Source organism: Schistocerca americana, chromosome 1 (genome assembly GCF_021461395.2).
Source record: "Schistocerca americana isolate TAMUIC-IGC-003095 chromosome 1, iqSchAmer2.1, whole genome shotgun sequence".
Taxonomy (NCBI): Eukaryota; Metazoa; Arthropoda; class Insecta; order Orthoptera; family Acrididae; genus Schistocerca; species Schistocerca americana.
In genome coordinates this window covers 1,076,378,435-1,076,391,725 of record NC_060119.1, presented here as the reverse complement: position 1 = coordinate 1,076,391,725, position 13,291 = coordinate 1,076,378,435, and the positions used below count along the sequence as shown (strand labels likewise).

Genomic DNA, 13,291 nt, shown 5'->3' with positions numbered 1-13,291 from the left:
TTAAGCAGTAATCTTTGTCTGCATATTACCCTGTCTTCCACTTTAAACTCTCAGGTTTTAGAATCTCGTCCAATGCAGTCACCAACAATCAGTCTTTCCTTCTCATCCTGTAGGATAAGTCTCCCCTGCCCCATGGTTCTGGGTGACTTTCCCCTTTTCCTAGATCTCTCCAGTCCTTTTCCTTCAACCCTCTTGCTTCCCCTTCAACCCTTCTGCATGCAGAAGGAGCCACTGGCTATGAAAGCTTGTCAGTTACAACCATCTTTTATGTGTGTGTTCTGCCACTGCTTGGTGAGTAAACTTTTTATCTATCCAATTAAATAATTATGTTCTCTATATCGTGTTTGTTCTAGCTATGACTATTACACAGTCACTGAACACAATACATCTGCTGGTATCTGATAGTGATATGCAAATGCTCATCTTTTTGATATGGAGAAATTTATAATTACTGTAGACTTTAACATTGATGTGATGACCACCTGATAGCTAGGTGCAGGCTCCTTACATAGTTTCAAAGTACGGTCCCTCAGTGAAACAGAAGCTACATGTCGTTAACAAGAGGAGTACATAGAGACACTGCTGACTGAAATCTACCAGCAGACTGAGGACTCATTGGCTGGAGGTGGTGTATAAAGACTGGTGTAGGGATATTTTATGGAACTGGTAACAGTATTACAGTTTATAATAATATAAGGATCAAAATTAGTAGAAATGTCATTCTATTGGATCATCACTGTAATAATTTTGTATGGCTACATACTAGATTCTTGCAGAAGTATTAAAATTCGCACTGTTGTGTGACTGATACACTATACACCTACGCAGTGGTTTGCTGACTTTTTTTTATAAAACTCTCAGATTAATAATTTCTCTAATTCAGCTAAATCCTTAATTAGTTACTAATTTGGATAAATAAATGAATTATCTGATTCAGATAGGTATACGGAATCTACTTTTATCTAAGGACTAGCACCTTTTAATATATAGCTTTGTATGTAAAAGAATTTTCTTTTTTCATTCATGTGATGAGGCTGACAATGTTCTGAATAGAAAGACAGTACTTTATTTGCCCAGGAGAATATGAACAAAATGTCTGCTTCTTTCCCATCAGCTACTTGACATCCATTGCTAAATAAAGACCATCATCAAGCTTCATATTTTTTATATTCAGTTGTACGCACCCAGATTTCTCAAATTTCTTCCACAGTTGTCTTAATGTTATCTAGCCTCATTTTCTCAGGTCATTAACATGGGCTCTTCTTATCTCTGGGCATCTAGCAAAAAACTTCCAGTTTTTACTTCCTGACTACATGTCTCACACAACTTACTTTCATACAGTGGAAACTCCAGGTTGGAATATCAGCAATATAAGTTAAAGATTGATTGCTACTGACTGTAAAGATGTCATACTGAATTGCAGGCAGGTACAATGAAAAGACACACATTAGGTTCCAGTCTGTTCCCTTATCCCTTTATTTCTTTTACTGTAGCTTCTAAAATTGCCAATGCACATATCTCCATTGTTTAGTGTGCAAGCCACAGTTTTTGAAACATGTATAAATAAAAAAATTAAGAGTCTCACATCTGAGTGCAGCTATGTAGATCAGTGCAGCACAACAGCTATAAAGAACTGCCCTAAAAAACACCTCTTAAGAAAATTAACTGTGTGTCCAAGCTTAATCCAGCTCACTTTAAATGACAGAAAAATTAATACAAATCTTGTTGAAAATGCAAAATGTAGCACTTGTAGCTTTACGTTCCGCAAAGTACAAACTCAGTAGACATTAACCCTTGTACTGGTTGTTACCTATCTCGTTTCTTGATAACTGAATGATGTGGAATCTTACGCGGTATATTGTGGTAAGACCACATTCGCACCACGTGTTTGTAATTGATAATAATACGAGTAGTTCCAGCACAATTTCAGCAAGGCTTATTTATTAGTAGCTGCTGAAAGATTACACACTGCAGATCTCGTTTGTCTAGGGGTTTTCGAAGTTTTGTCTGCAAAATCATTACTCTAACCAGCATGGTCTGGGTTTTCTTCTTGTTTGAAATAAACACTGCCGGATTCGAATTACTTTCGGCTAAAAATAATATTTATTCGTACTTTTTGTTTAGTCACTACAATATTTTCACTACGAACATTGATACCCTAAAAATGCATTATACTGTACTGGTCACTTAAACACGTCCATCTCCCTCCAATACCGACAAAGAAGTGGCGGGCAAGCCAACATGTGCCCGGAAGTTGCAGACATTCCTGCATTCCAGATTCTTTGGTCTTCTGACATTAATACACTCCAAAGACACATAAATAAATACATATAAATATACAACATTTATCATCTCAAACAAATCCATTATTTATCACAAAAGAAAATATTCATAAATAAATAAATTAAACACATTGTATGGCAACATAATGAAGTTACCTTAACTTTCTACTGTGGGCATCGTACTTTTCGCATGAGATAAAGTTTATCTCTGACAGGTAATTACATTACACCCTTCAATTGCTGTGAAATGGAAAGACATTGTTACTACAACAAATCTTAAAAATCAGATGTGATTACATGTGAAAATTTATGCATTTTTAAACTGAAGACAGCATGTAATGGAACTAGACCTCAAAAATATAAGGTGGTCACTTGCCCAGTTGTATTTTTCAGCTTACAAGCAGAAAGTTCAGGATTTAATATCCATTTGCTCCCAGAAATTATTTTCTTTCCCTTGACATGATATTCCACTCAGATGGTTCTTTGGAATGAGAAAAATGTAAAGTTGAACATTAGTTCAGATTCCCCTGCAACTGGATGGGTGAGCTGCTGCTTTGATTGTGCCCCTGATGACCTCTGTATTGATGAGACTTGAACTCTAATCTTTCTTCTTCCATTCTGGTTCTCAGATCAGAGGAAACAAAGAGCATGACACCTCTAACAGGATCATAGCTTAAAAAACATTTGTATTTCTTGGAGTTAGTGATTGCTACTTTAGTCTATTAAACAAAATACCTACTTTCACAAACATAAATTTGCATTAATAATATATACAAAATACTACATATGTACTAACTTTTCTTCACTGACATCTGTTAAATCACCATATTCAATTGGTTCCATGCAGATAGTGCAAATGTTCTTCAGATCTTTGAAGCACTGATGACAGTAGGTGCCTGCACAGTCGAGTTTGGGACAACTCTTGAGTTCCCCTTGAGTTTCTGCACAAACTAGGCAAGCCTTTTGTGGTGTATGGGGTATTATCCTTTGCAGAAGAGCACATCTGCCATTTAAAGAAAAGACAAATGAAAATATAAATAAAATTGGTCAGTTCAACTGCAGACGATTACTTCTGTTTTATGTATTTGCTATTGGCTCTACACTATTCATTCGGGATTTAACTAATTCCATTTCACTAATCAACTATGGGGACAATTATTGGCTAGTGCTTACCTTCAGGATATGGAACGTGTAGTACTACTGATAGACATACATAAAATTAAGAGACATGCACCACCTAGCTTGTAGAACTAATAGTTCCTTCCTTGGGGAGGAGAGAGGGACTGGTTGAGGAAGTTAAAAAGGAAGGACAGGTCTCTCAGACCACAGCGTGAGAGGGGCCCACTTGTAGTGAAGATGGATGGAGATATGAGTACACATTCCACCTTTGAAGGCAATTAATGGCCAAAAATTATGTCACACAATTTATTAGTTTTCTCAGTTGAATTTTCCTTTGATATAACAATGGGGACAGATATAGAAATAACTGAAAAACTGCACAAATCACTCACTAGAGGAAAGACCACAGGACATGATGGGATGCCCATCAGTTTTGCATTGGAACTGAGCCCTCTTCTAGCATCTGTATACAGTACATCACTGGAACAATGGTGCATATCACATGACTGGAGAAAGGTACAGGTCAATCAGTTCATAAGAAGGGTCGCAAGATGGACACACAGAGCCACAGATCGAAGTCGCTGACATAGTTTTCTAATACAATTGCGGAAAATGAAACTATGCTTGCATATGATGACTACCCTGGAGCCTCAATACCCTCTATGTAGGAATCAACATTGTTTTCAAAGGCAATGATTGTGGTGAACCCAGCTTACTCTGTTCAGTCCTGGGAATCAGAAAGCAGTAGGAGTTCAGGTTGATGCTGAGTTTCTTGGCTTCCAGAAACTCTTTGATACAGTTCTGCACTGTTACTTAGTAAATTAAAAAAAATGCCCCCAGATATGCAATTGGATAGAAGACTTCCTAGTAGACAGAACTCACTGTGTTGCTCTTAATGGGGAGGCACTGTCAGAAGCAAAGGTAGTATCTGGTGTACTGCAACATAGTGTGACACGGTTGGTGCTGTAACTAAATGACCTGGTAGATAATAACTGTAACTCTATGAAACTATTAGCAGATGACAGAGTTGTGTAAAAGGAGCTGAAATTTTTAGAAACTTGTTACAAAATGCAGAGGTACTCGCAGATAGTACGAATATTAGCTGCTGAATCATAACATATATAAATGTAGTATAATGTGCGTAAATAGAAGAAAACTTACAACATCCTCATTTGACCAGTTCTTGAGAACTGTCTATCAGTCTGGAATTCTTACCTTGGGTTAGAGGGACAAATAGAAAAGGCTGAGAGGAGAGTCAAGATTTGTCACTGGTTTCTTCAGTCGGCATGAGAATACATGCAAAAGGTCAACTAACTGCAGTAGAATATGTTACAAGAAATGTGTTGTGCATCACAGAGAACATTACTCAACAAAATTCCACAAGCTCATGTTCCAAAATGAGTCAAGAAGCATGCTATTTCCTCTGCTATACATCTTGCATAATGACCACAATGCTAACATTAGACAAATTTCGGTCTATATGAAGGGATACTGATAGACTTTTTTTCTGTGTGCTATACATGAATGGACTAGGAGGGGAAGATAAGAATGGTATGCACCCTATGTCACATGCCAGCTTGCAGATTACAGATGCAGTTGTAGCAGTGGACTGTGTCGAAATACAGGTAGGCTGCTCTTAGTAACAAATACAGATTTTCTTTGGGTACTGACTAAAGTCATGTTCATATTTCAAGACACTGACACGAAAGCCTCAATGCTTCTGTGTGGTGAGGTAGTCCTCTTCTGGCCATGCAGCCACAGATGGTAATTGCTTGTGATATATGACTGTGCTTGCAGTAATACAAGAAACAGACAGTGTTATCCTATGTTCACGAAATCCAATGCCCGTGTGTTTTGACTTTGATGGCAGTGCTTTAAGGGTACTTTTCCAGCATGAGAATGCATGGCCACAACTGTAACCAATGTACTACTACACAAAATATCTCATGAAAGCGTCTTGATTTCTCTCAAGTCTTGTTTCCATAGTCAAGTATAATGCCAAACTACCTTTCTGGTATCTCTTGGTTTTCGGTTGTCATCTAACGGAGGCTCCATTTTCTATCCTACTTTTCTGTATATTATTCTGATAATTTGGATGCATGAGCCACTAAGTTAATTATAAGCAATTTTTCATATATACCTGACCTTGATCTCTGTCAAACTCTGACTCTAATGCTGCATCCTTTATGTCCTCCAAACTGACAACTGTTTCTTTGTCTATAATGTTAACAGATAGTTCCATCTCAAAGTACTCTTTCCACCTACCTACATTCTCCTCCAGGTTTCACAGTCAAATTTGTTTTACATTCTTATGCTACTTCTTTTAAATTATCCAGAAGTTATTTTTACTTTCCTATATGCTGAATCAGTGATTAAAACAAGCATTTGTTTTTCAATTTCATCAATTTTTTCAGTGACCATTTTGCTGTAGCCTTCTTGTATTGCCTAATGATTTTATTCCTAAATGACTTGATTGCTGAATAACTTTCTCTTTATGAATATATTTATACTTCCTTCTTTTTTAGTCATTTGAAATATTTCTCCTATCACTCCCAATTTCACTGCAGTGACCCAGTGGCCACTCCCATATCTAAATTGTTGAACTATTCTGACTAGCCATTTTGAAGATGTTTATTCCTCCTTAACCAAACTACATACAACACAGTTTTTACAATGTCAGAGAACTTCAAATGCACATCATTCCTGAATAATTCAGCATCCTATTACTATGGTGACTCTCTCTAATAATTCTCTCACACTTCAGCCTACTCTTCATCATCACTAATTTGTGACCTGAATCTACAGCTCCTCCTAGGTAGGCCTTATAATCCAGTGTCTGATTTCAGAATCTCTGTCTCACCAGCTGATATTATTGTGTGTTGCCTAGCCTTTTTCATGTAGGCCTATAATACCTCCTCTTCTGACTTTTGAACAGAGAACTTGCCACTATTAGCTGGAAGTTTTTGCAGAACTCAGAGAATATTTTTTCTCTCATTTCTACTGCTGAGCCTATGTTCTCTTATAACTATACCCCCTATTCTTTCCCCTACTACAATGTTTCAGCCCCCCACCCTCCACAATTGATAGATTTCATTTCCCTTTGTACAAGATATATCTGAAAAGTCCAATGACTGGTCTCAGAAAATAAAGAAAACAACAGTTACAAGCAAACTATGTTTACTGATCTTCAGCATTAGCGATAGCACACTTCTGACACCATTTGTAAAGCTGTTGGAAACTGTCAGCAAATGATCGTTGTGGAGCTGCTTGAAGCACCATGGTCTCATGCTGTTGGATATTCACAATGTTTGCTAATATTCGCAATGTTTGCTAAAGTTCAAGAACAACAGTGCCTGTACTGTCTTTGCTTATCTTCATATCTTCTGCTTTCATTCTCAAAGACAGCCATCGATCATCTGCAAGCATCTGTGCGCACTCTTGTCATTGCAAAATGGGGAGAAAAATCTAGCACTATGTAACATGAAGTTTTGCTTCAAATTAGGGAAAATGGTGATGAAGACTCATGGAGTATTATTGCAAGTACACAGTGTTGAAGCAGTAAGGAAAAATGTATGTCTGGGTGGTTTAAATGCTTAAGAGATGGAAAGGACAATGATGAGGATGAGCCATGCTTGGGTCAACATGCACAATCCCAGACCTCATCGAACGAGTGCTTGTGTATGCTCAGTGGCTGTCATTGAGCTTGAGGGCAGAAGAGTTGAAGATAAGGAAAGACAGAAGAAGCACTATTCTTCATGAACATCAGCAGACATTGTGAATATCCAACAACATATGACCAGAATGCTTGAAGCAATTCCAAAAAGAAGAATTCACTGATGCTTTACAAATGATTTCAGAAGTGTGTTGTAGCTAATGGTGATTACTCTGGAGGCCAGTAAAGGTACTTTGTTTGTAATCCTTGTCTTCTATGTTTTCTGGGACAATTCACCTAACTTTTCAGATGCACCTTGTATAAAGAATTACTTATTCAATTCCCTCAAAATTCTCTTTCTTCATCTTCTGCTTTTGATGATAGCAAGCATACCATAACTACAGTTTTTGGCACTGGTTTTAGTTTTTATTCTGATGAGAATATTTCTGTCACTGAACTGTTCATGGAAACTCACTCTCTGCTCCAGCATCTTATTCATAATGAACCACACGCTAATTACACTTTTTTCAGATGCTGCAGGTAGGCCTATTATTCAATTTCACCTGATCAGATAGCTTTATTTTGTTTCCATTTCACTTATTGACTCTGACTATGTCTAGTTTCAGTATCTGGATATTTTTCCCATTTTTTAGCTTCCATACCAAATTCAGAATTTTGGCATTTTCCAATCCCTTTTGGTTGATACTTGAACCCTTTTCTTGGGGTCACTTCCCTCATAGCAGTTACCTCCCAGAGATCTGACTGAGGCACTAATCTTGAATATTTTGCCCATAGGGAGATCATCCCCCCCCCATGAACCATGGACCTTGCCGTTGGTGGGGAGGCTTGCGTGCCTCAGCGATACAGATAGCCGTACCGTAGGTACAACCACAACGGAGGTGTATCTGTTGAGAGGCCAGACAAACGTGTGGTTCCTGAAGAGGGGCAGCAGCCTTTTCAGTAGTTGCAAGGGCAACAGTCTGGGTGATTGACTGATCTGGCCTTGTAACAATAACCAAAATGGCTTTGCTGTGCTGGTACTGCGAACGGCTGAAAGCAAGGGGAAACTACGGCCGTAATTTTTCCCGAGGGCATGCAGCTTTACTGTATGATTAAATGATGATGGCGTCCTCTTGGGTAAAATATTCCAGAGGTAAAATAGTCCCCCATTCGGATCTCCGGGCGGGGACTACTCAAGAGGATGTCGTTATCAGGAGAAAGAAAACTGGCGTTCTATGGATCGGAGCGTGGAATGTCAGATCCCTTAATCGGGCAGGTAGGTTAGAAAATTTAAAAAGGGAAATGGATAGGTTAAAGTTAGATATAGTGGGAATTAGTGAAGTTCGGTGGCAGGAGGAACAAGACTTCTGGTCAGGTGACTACAGGGTTATAAACACAAAGTCAAATAGGGGTAATGCAGGAGTAGGTTTAATAATGAATAGGAAAATAGGAATGCGGGTAAGCTACTACAAACAGCATAGTGAATGCTTTATTGTGGCCAAGATAGATACGAAGCCCACACCTACTACAGTAGTACAAGTTTATATGCCAACTAGCTCTGCAGATGACGAAGAAATTGAAGAAATGTATGATGAAATAAAAGAAATTATTCAGATTGTGAAGGGAGACGAAAATTTAATAGTCATGGGTGACTGTAATTCGAGTGTAGGAAAAGGGAGAGAAGGAAACGTAGTAGGTGAATATGGATTGGGGCTAAGAAATGAAAGAGGAAGCCGCCTGATAGAATTTTGCACAGAGCACAACTTAATCATAGCTAACACTTGGTTTAAGAATCATGATAGAAGGTTGTATACATGGAAGAACCCTGGAGATACTAAAGGGTATCAGATAGATTATATAATGGTAAGACAGAGATTTAGGAACCAGGTTTTAAATTGTAAGACATTTCCAGGGGCAGATGTGGACTCTGACCACAATCTGTTGGTTACGACCCGTAGATTAAAACTGAAGAAACTGCAAAAAGGTGGGAATTTAAGGAGATGGGACCTGGATAAACTGAAAGAACCAGAGGTTGTACAGAGTTTCAGGGAGAGCATAAGGGAACAATTGAAAGGAATGGGGGAAAGAAATACAGTAGAAGAAGAATGGGTAGCTCTGAGGGATGAAGTAGTGAAGGCAGCAGACGATCAAGTAGGTAAAAAGAAGAGGGTTAGTAGAAATCCTTGGGTAACAGAAGAAATATTGAATTTAATTGATGAAAGGAGAAAATATAAAAATGCAGTAAATGAAGCAGGCAAAAAGGAATACAAACGTCTCAAAAATGAGATCGACAGGAAGTGCAAAATGGCTAAGCAGGGATGGCTAGAGGACAAATGTAAGGATGTAGAGGCTTATCTCACTAGGGGTAAGATAGATACTGCCTACAGGAAAATTAAAGAGACCTTTGGAGATAAGAGAACCACATGTCTGAACATCAAGAGCGCAGATGGAAACCCAATTCTAAGCAAAGAAGGGAAAGCAGAAAGGTGGAAGGAGCATATAGAGGGTCTATACAAGGGCAATGCACTTGAGGACAATATTATGGAAATGGAAGAGGATGTAGATGAAGATGAAATGGGAGATACGATACTGCGTGAAGAGTTTGACAGAGCACTGAAGGACCTGAGTCGAAACAAGCACCCGGAGTAGACAAAATTCCATTGGAACTACTGACGGCCTTGGGAGAGCCAGTCCTGACAAAACTCTACCATCTGGTGAGCAAGATGTACGAAACAGGCGAAATACCCTCAGACTTCAAGAAGAATATAATAATTCCAATCCCAAAGAAAGCAGGTGTTGACATATGTGAAAATTACTGAACCATCAGTTTAATAAGCCACAGCTGCAAAGTACTAACACGAATTCTTTACAGACGAATGGAAAAACTAGTAGAAGCCGACCTCGGGGAAGATCAGTTTGGATTCCGTAGAAATACTGGAACACGTGAGGCAATACTGACCTTACGACTTATCTTAGAAGAAAGATTAAGGAAAGGCAAACCTACGTTTCTAGAATTTGTAGACTTAGAGAAAGCTTTTGACAATGTTGACTGGAATACTCTCTTTCAAATTCTAAAGGTGGTAGGGGTAAAATACAGGGAGCGAAAGGCTATTTACAACTTGTACAGAAACCAGATGGCAGTTATAAGAGTTGAGGGACATGAAAGGGAAGCAGTGGTTGGGAAGGGAGTAAGACAGGGTTGTAGCCTCTCCCCGACGTTATTCAATCTGTATATTGAGCAAGCAGTAAAGGAAACAAAAGAAAAATTTGGAGTAGGTATTAAAATCCATGGAGAAGAAATAAAAACTTTGAGGTTCGCCGATGACATTGTAATTCTGTCAGAGACAGCAAAGGACTTGGAAGAGCAGTTGAACGGAATGAATGGTGTCTTGAAGGGAGGATATAAGATGAACATCAACAAAAGCAAAACGAGGATAATGGAATGTAGTCGAGTTAAGTCGGGTGATGCTGAGGGTATTAGATTAGGAAATGAGACACTTAAAGTAGTAAAGGAGTTTTGCTATTTGGGGAACAAAATAACTGATGATGGACGAAGTAGAGAGGATATAAAATGTAGACTGGCAATGGCAAGGAAAGCGTTTCTGAAGAAGAGAAATTTGTTAACATCCAGTATTGATTTAAGTGTCAGGAAGTTATTTCTGAAAGTATTTGTATGGAGTGTAGCCATGTATGGAAGTGAAACATGGACGGTAGATAGTTTGGACAAGAAGAGAATAGAAGCTTTTGAAATGTGGTGCTACAGAAGAATGCTGAAGATTAGATGGGTAGATCACGTAACTAATGATGAAGTATTGAATAGAATTGGGGAGAAGAGAAGTTTGTGGCACAACTTGACCAGTAGAAGGGATCGGTTGGTAGGACATGTTCTGAGGCATCAAGGGATCACCAATTTAGTATTGGAGGGCAGCGTGGAGGGTAAAAATCATAGGGGGAGACCAAGAGATGAATACACTAAGCAGATTCAGAAGGATGTAGGTTGCAGTAGGTACTGGGAGATGAAGAAGCTTGCACAGGATAGAGTAGCATGGAGAGCTGCATCAAACCAGTCTAAGGGACTGAAGACCACAACAAACAACAAACAAACAAAGGGAGATCATTATGGCATTTTTCCAATTAGGAGCCCTATTGTCAGTGGATTTATATTCTATGACTTCAGTGCAACAGTTTCCTTATTTTTTGCAATAGCTGACTTTTGAACCACCATGCAGCTGGTTAACCTGCTTTTTAAGGACAGTTTCCCACTCCAGTGGCAAGAGGGTGCCCTAGTCCTTTTCAGCCACTGTTCCATCGTCTTGTTAGAAGGCAACTGTTGATTTAAGACTGACTTCTTATATCATAAATTATTGGTTTCTGACTAATGTCATGATTAAAGTGTGCTATTTAGCAACAAATTCTTTGGGAATCAAGCAAGGGTTCACTAATTATTAATCAAGCATGCTAACCACTTTCTCCATACTTTATGAGCATCCGAACGGAACTTTCCTTTGTCCATGCTAATCTCTCTGAGAAGAGTTACACATGTTGGGCTGTGGCTTCTGTATACATTGTGAGATCAGTGTGAATTGTGTGGCTGCTCACCAATTGTTGTCAATCAGTGTTGGATGGTGAATGTATGCTGCCTGTGGCCTTTTTATCTGTTGTTACACAACGTGGTAAATGATGTCAACACATCTCTTTAACATGTTGCTACCTACAGCAGCTTACACAGCAGTCTTAGGTAGGTACTAACAGTATAACATTTTATGGTGCCACAGTCTAGTCCCTAGGAGACACAAGATACCCAGTTTTCAGGCACTTATCATTTGGCTGACATCAAATATGCTGATTTCAAGTATGTTGCTCAATCTACACTTGATTGTCACTCCCCAAGAGGCAGCCAGTACAAGCTCTAATGCCATTTGAATCTGGTGAAACACCAAACTACTCCATTTTGCATGGTTAAAGGAGTGTTCCCACTTCAACACAGCATTTATTTCTGAAATATAACTGCTTATGAATGATATAGATGTACAGATTCTGACAATTAATGTCAGCATTTTTTGTGATGAGTATAGTTTTTTATGGAATAAACTGGAGAGATTAAATAAATTTACTTAATACACAGTAGAATTCAAGAGAAAGCTGCCGGAATAAGTAGCAGGGAATGAAGTGCTGATGTACAAAAAACCATACTGAGTTTGACATTATCTCCAGTTGGTGATGAAGGGTTTGTAGATCAGTAGGATTACAGAATTAAGTGCCAGTCATAGAGAGGCACAAGTGGTAGTTGTGCTAAAAAGAGCATATTGTTTTTGTTGTGTTATCAGTATTTTAATTAGTGCACTGTCACCTAGGGCCAAATGTTATGGAAAATTTGGATACTGGTAACTAGGGCAATGCCAATATTTCACAAACATGGATTTGAAAAGATGGTATCATATATTAGAAGTAACAGCAGAGGACTGACTCCAGATTAGATTTATGCCTCTATCTGGTCAATACCAATACTGCTAAATGACATATGGATTGATGAATGCAATGCCAACATTCCAACACCTGTCAGAAGGGATGTTACAAGGTGTGAAACTATCTGTCACAGTGACAAATTTTATTATCTTTTTCATTTCCAATCAATGTTCCTGTTCTCAATGTACAAAGCTTTCCTTTATGTAGTTGAGAGTGGAGAGTTTTTTTTAATACAGAACAAAGAACAACAGTGCACAGTTTACATTGATGATAGTATAGTGTTTCCCAAGGACGTACAGAAGCTCATCGTGTGGTTATGTGGCACGTTTAGCTGACTACAAGCAACACAGCTAATAATGAGTTTGCAGGAATGCCCTTCATTTTGATGAAAGAGGTAAGTTTCACAGGATGACACATGCCTTAGAGATTGAAGGATTTACTGACCAGTCGTCCTGTGTCAATGGGGGAGATCGTGCGTTTTGTCAAAGTTTCATCAAAAAAGTTCACAAGCTCACCACCTGGGGTGCTGAAGTGTGCACTTATTCCAAGACTAAGAAGAGACACTATTGAGCTCTGTGGTTTTAGTTTTAAATATTATTATTCTGTTGTTGTCTGTCACAGTGACAAGTTTTATTATCCTTTTCATTTCCAATCAATGTTCCTGTTCTCAATGTACAAAGCTTTCCTTTATGTAGTTGAGAGTGGAGAGTTTTTTAATACAAAAGAAAGAATAACACTCGCAATTGTTGCATGCTGTTTTCCCATGTATCAC

General features: G+C 38.5%; 1 protein-coding gene across 1 annotated transcript in view; it reads right to left on the bottom strand.

Annotated features, from left to right (window-relative positions):
• Positions 1 to 3,062: 3,062 nt before the first annotated feature.
• The window catches only part of LOC124596422 (DC-STAMP domain-containing protein 2), a gene marked incomplete at its 5' end in the record, with an annotated part of 246,176 nt that continues 235,947 nt past the window's right edge, over positions 3,063 to 13,291 (bottom strand). The window contains one exon of the mRNA XM_047135557.1: positions 3,063 to 3,285. Coding sequence (XP_046991513.1) covers positions 3,063 to 3,285 — 223 coding nt within the window. The remainder of the gene's footprint in view (positions 3,286 to 13,291) is intronic.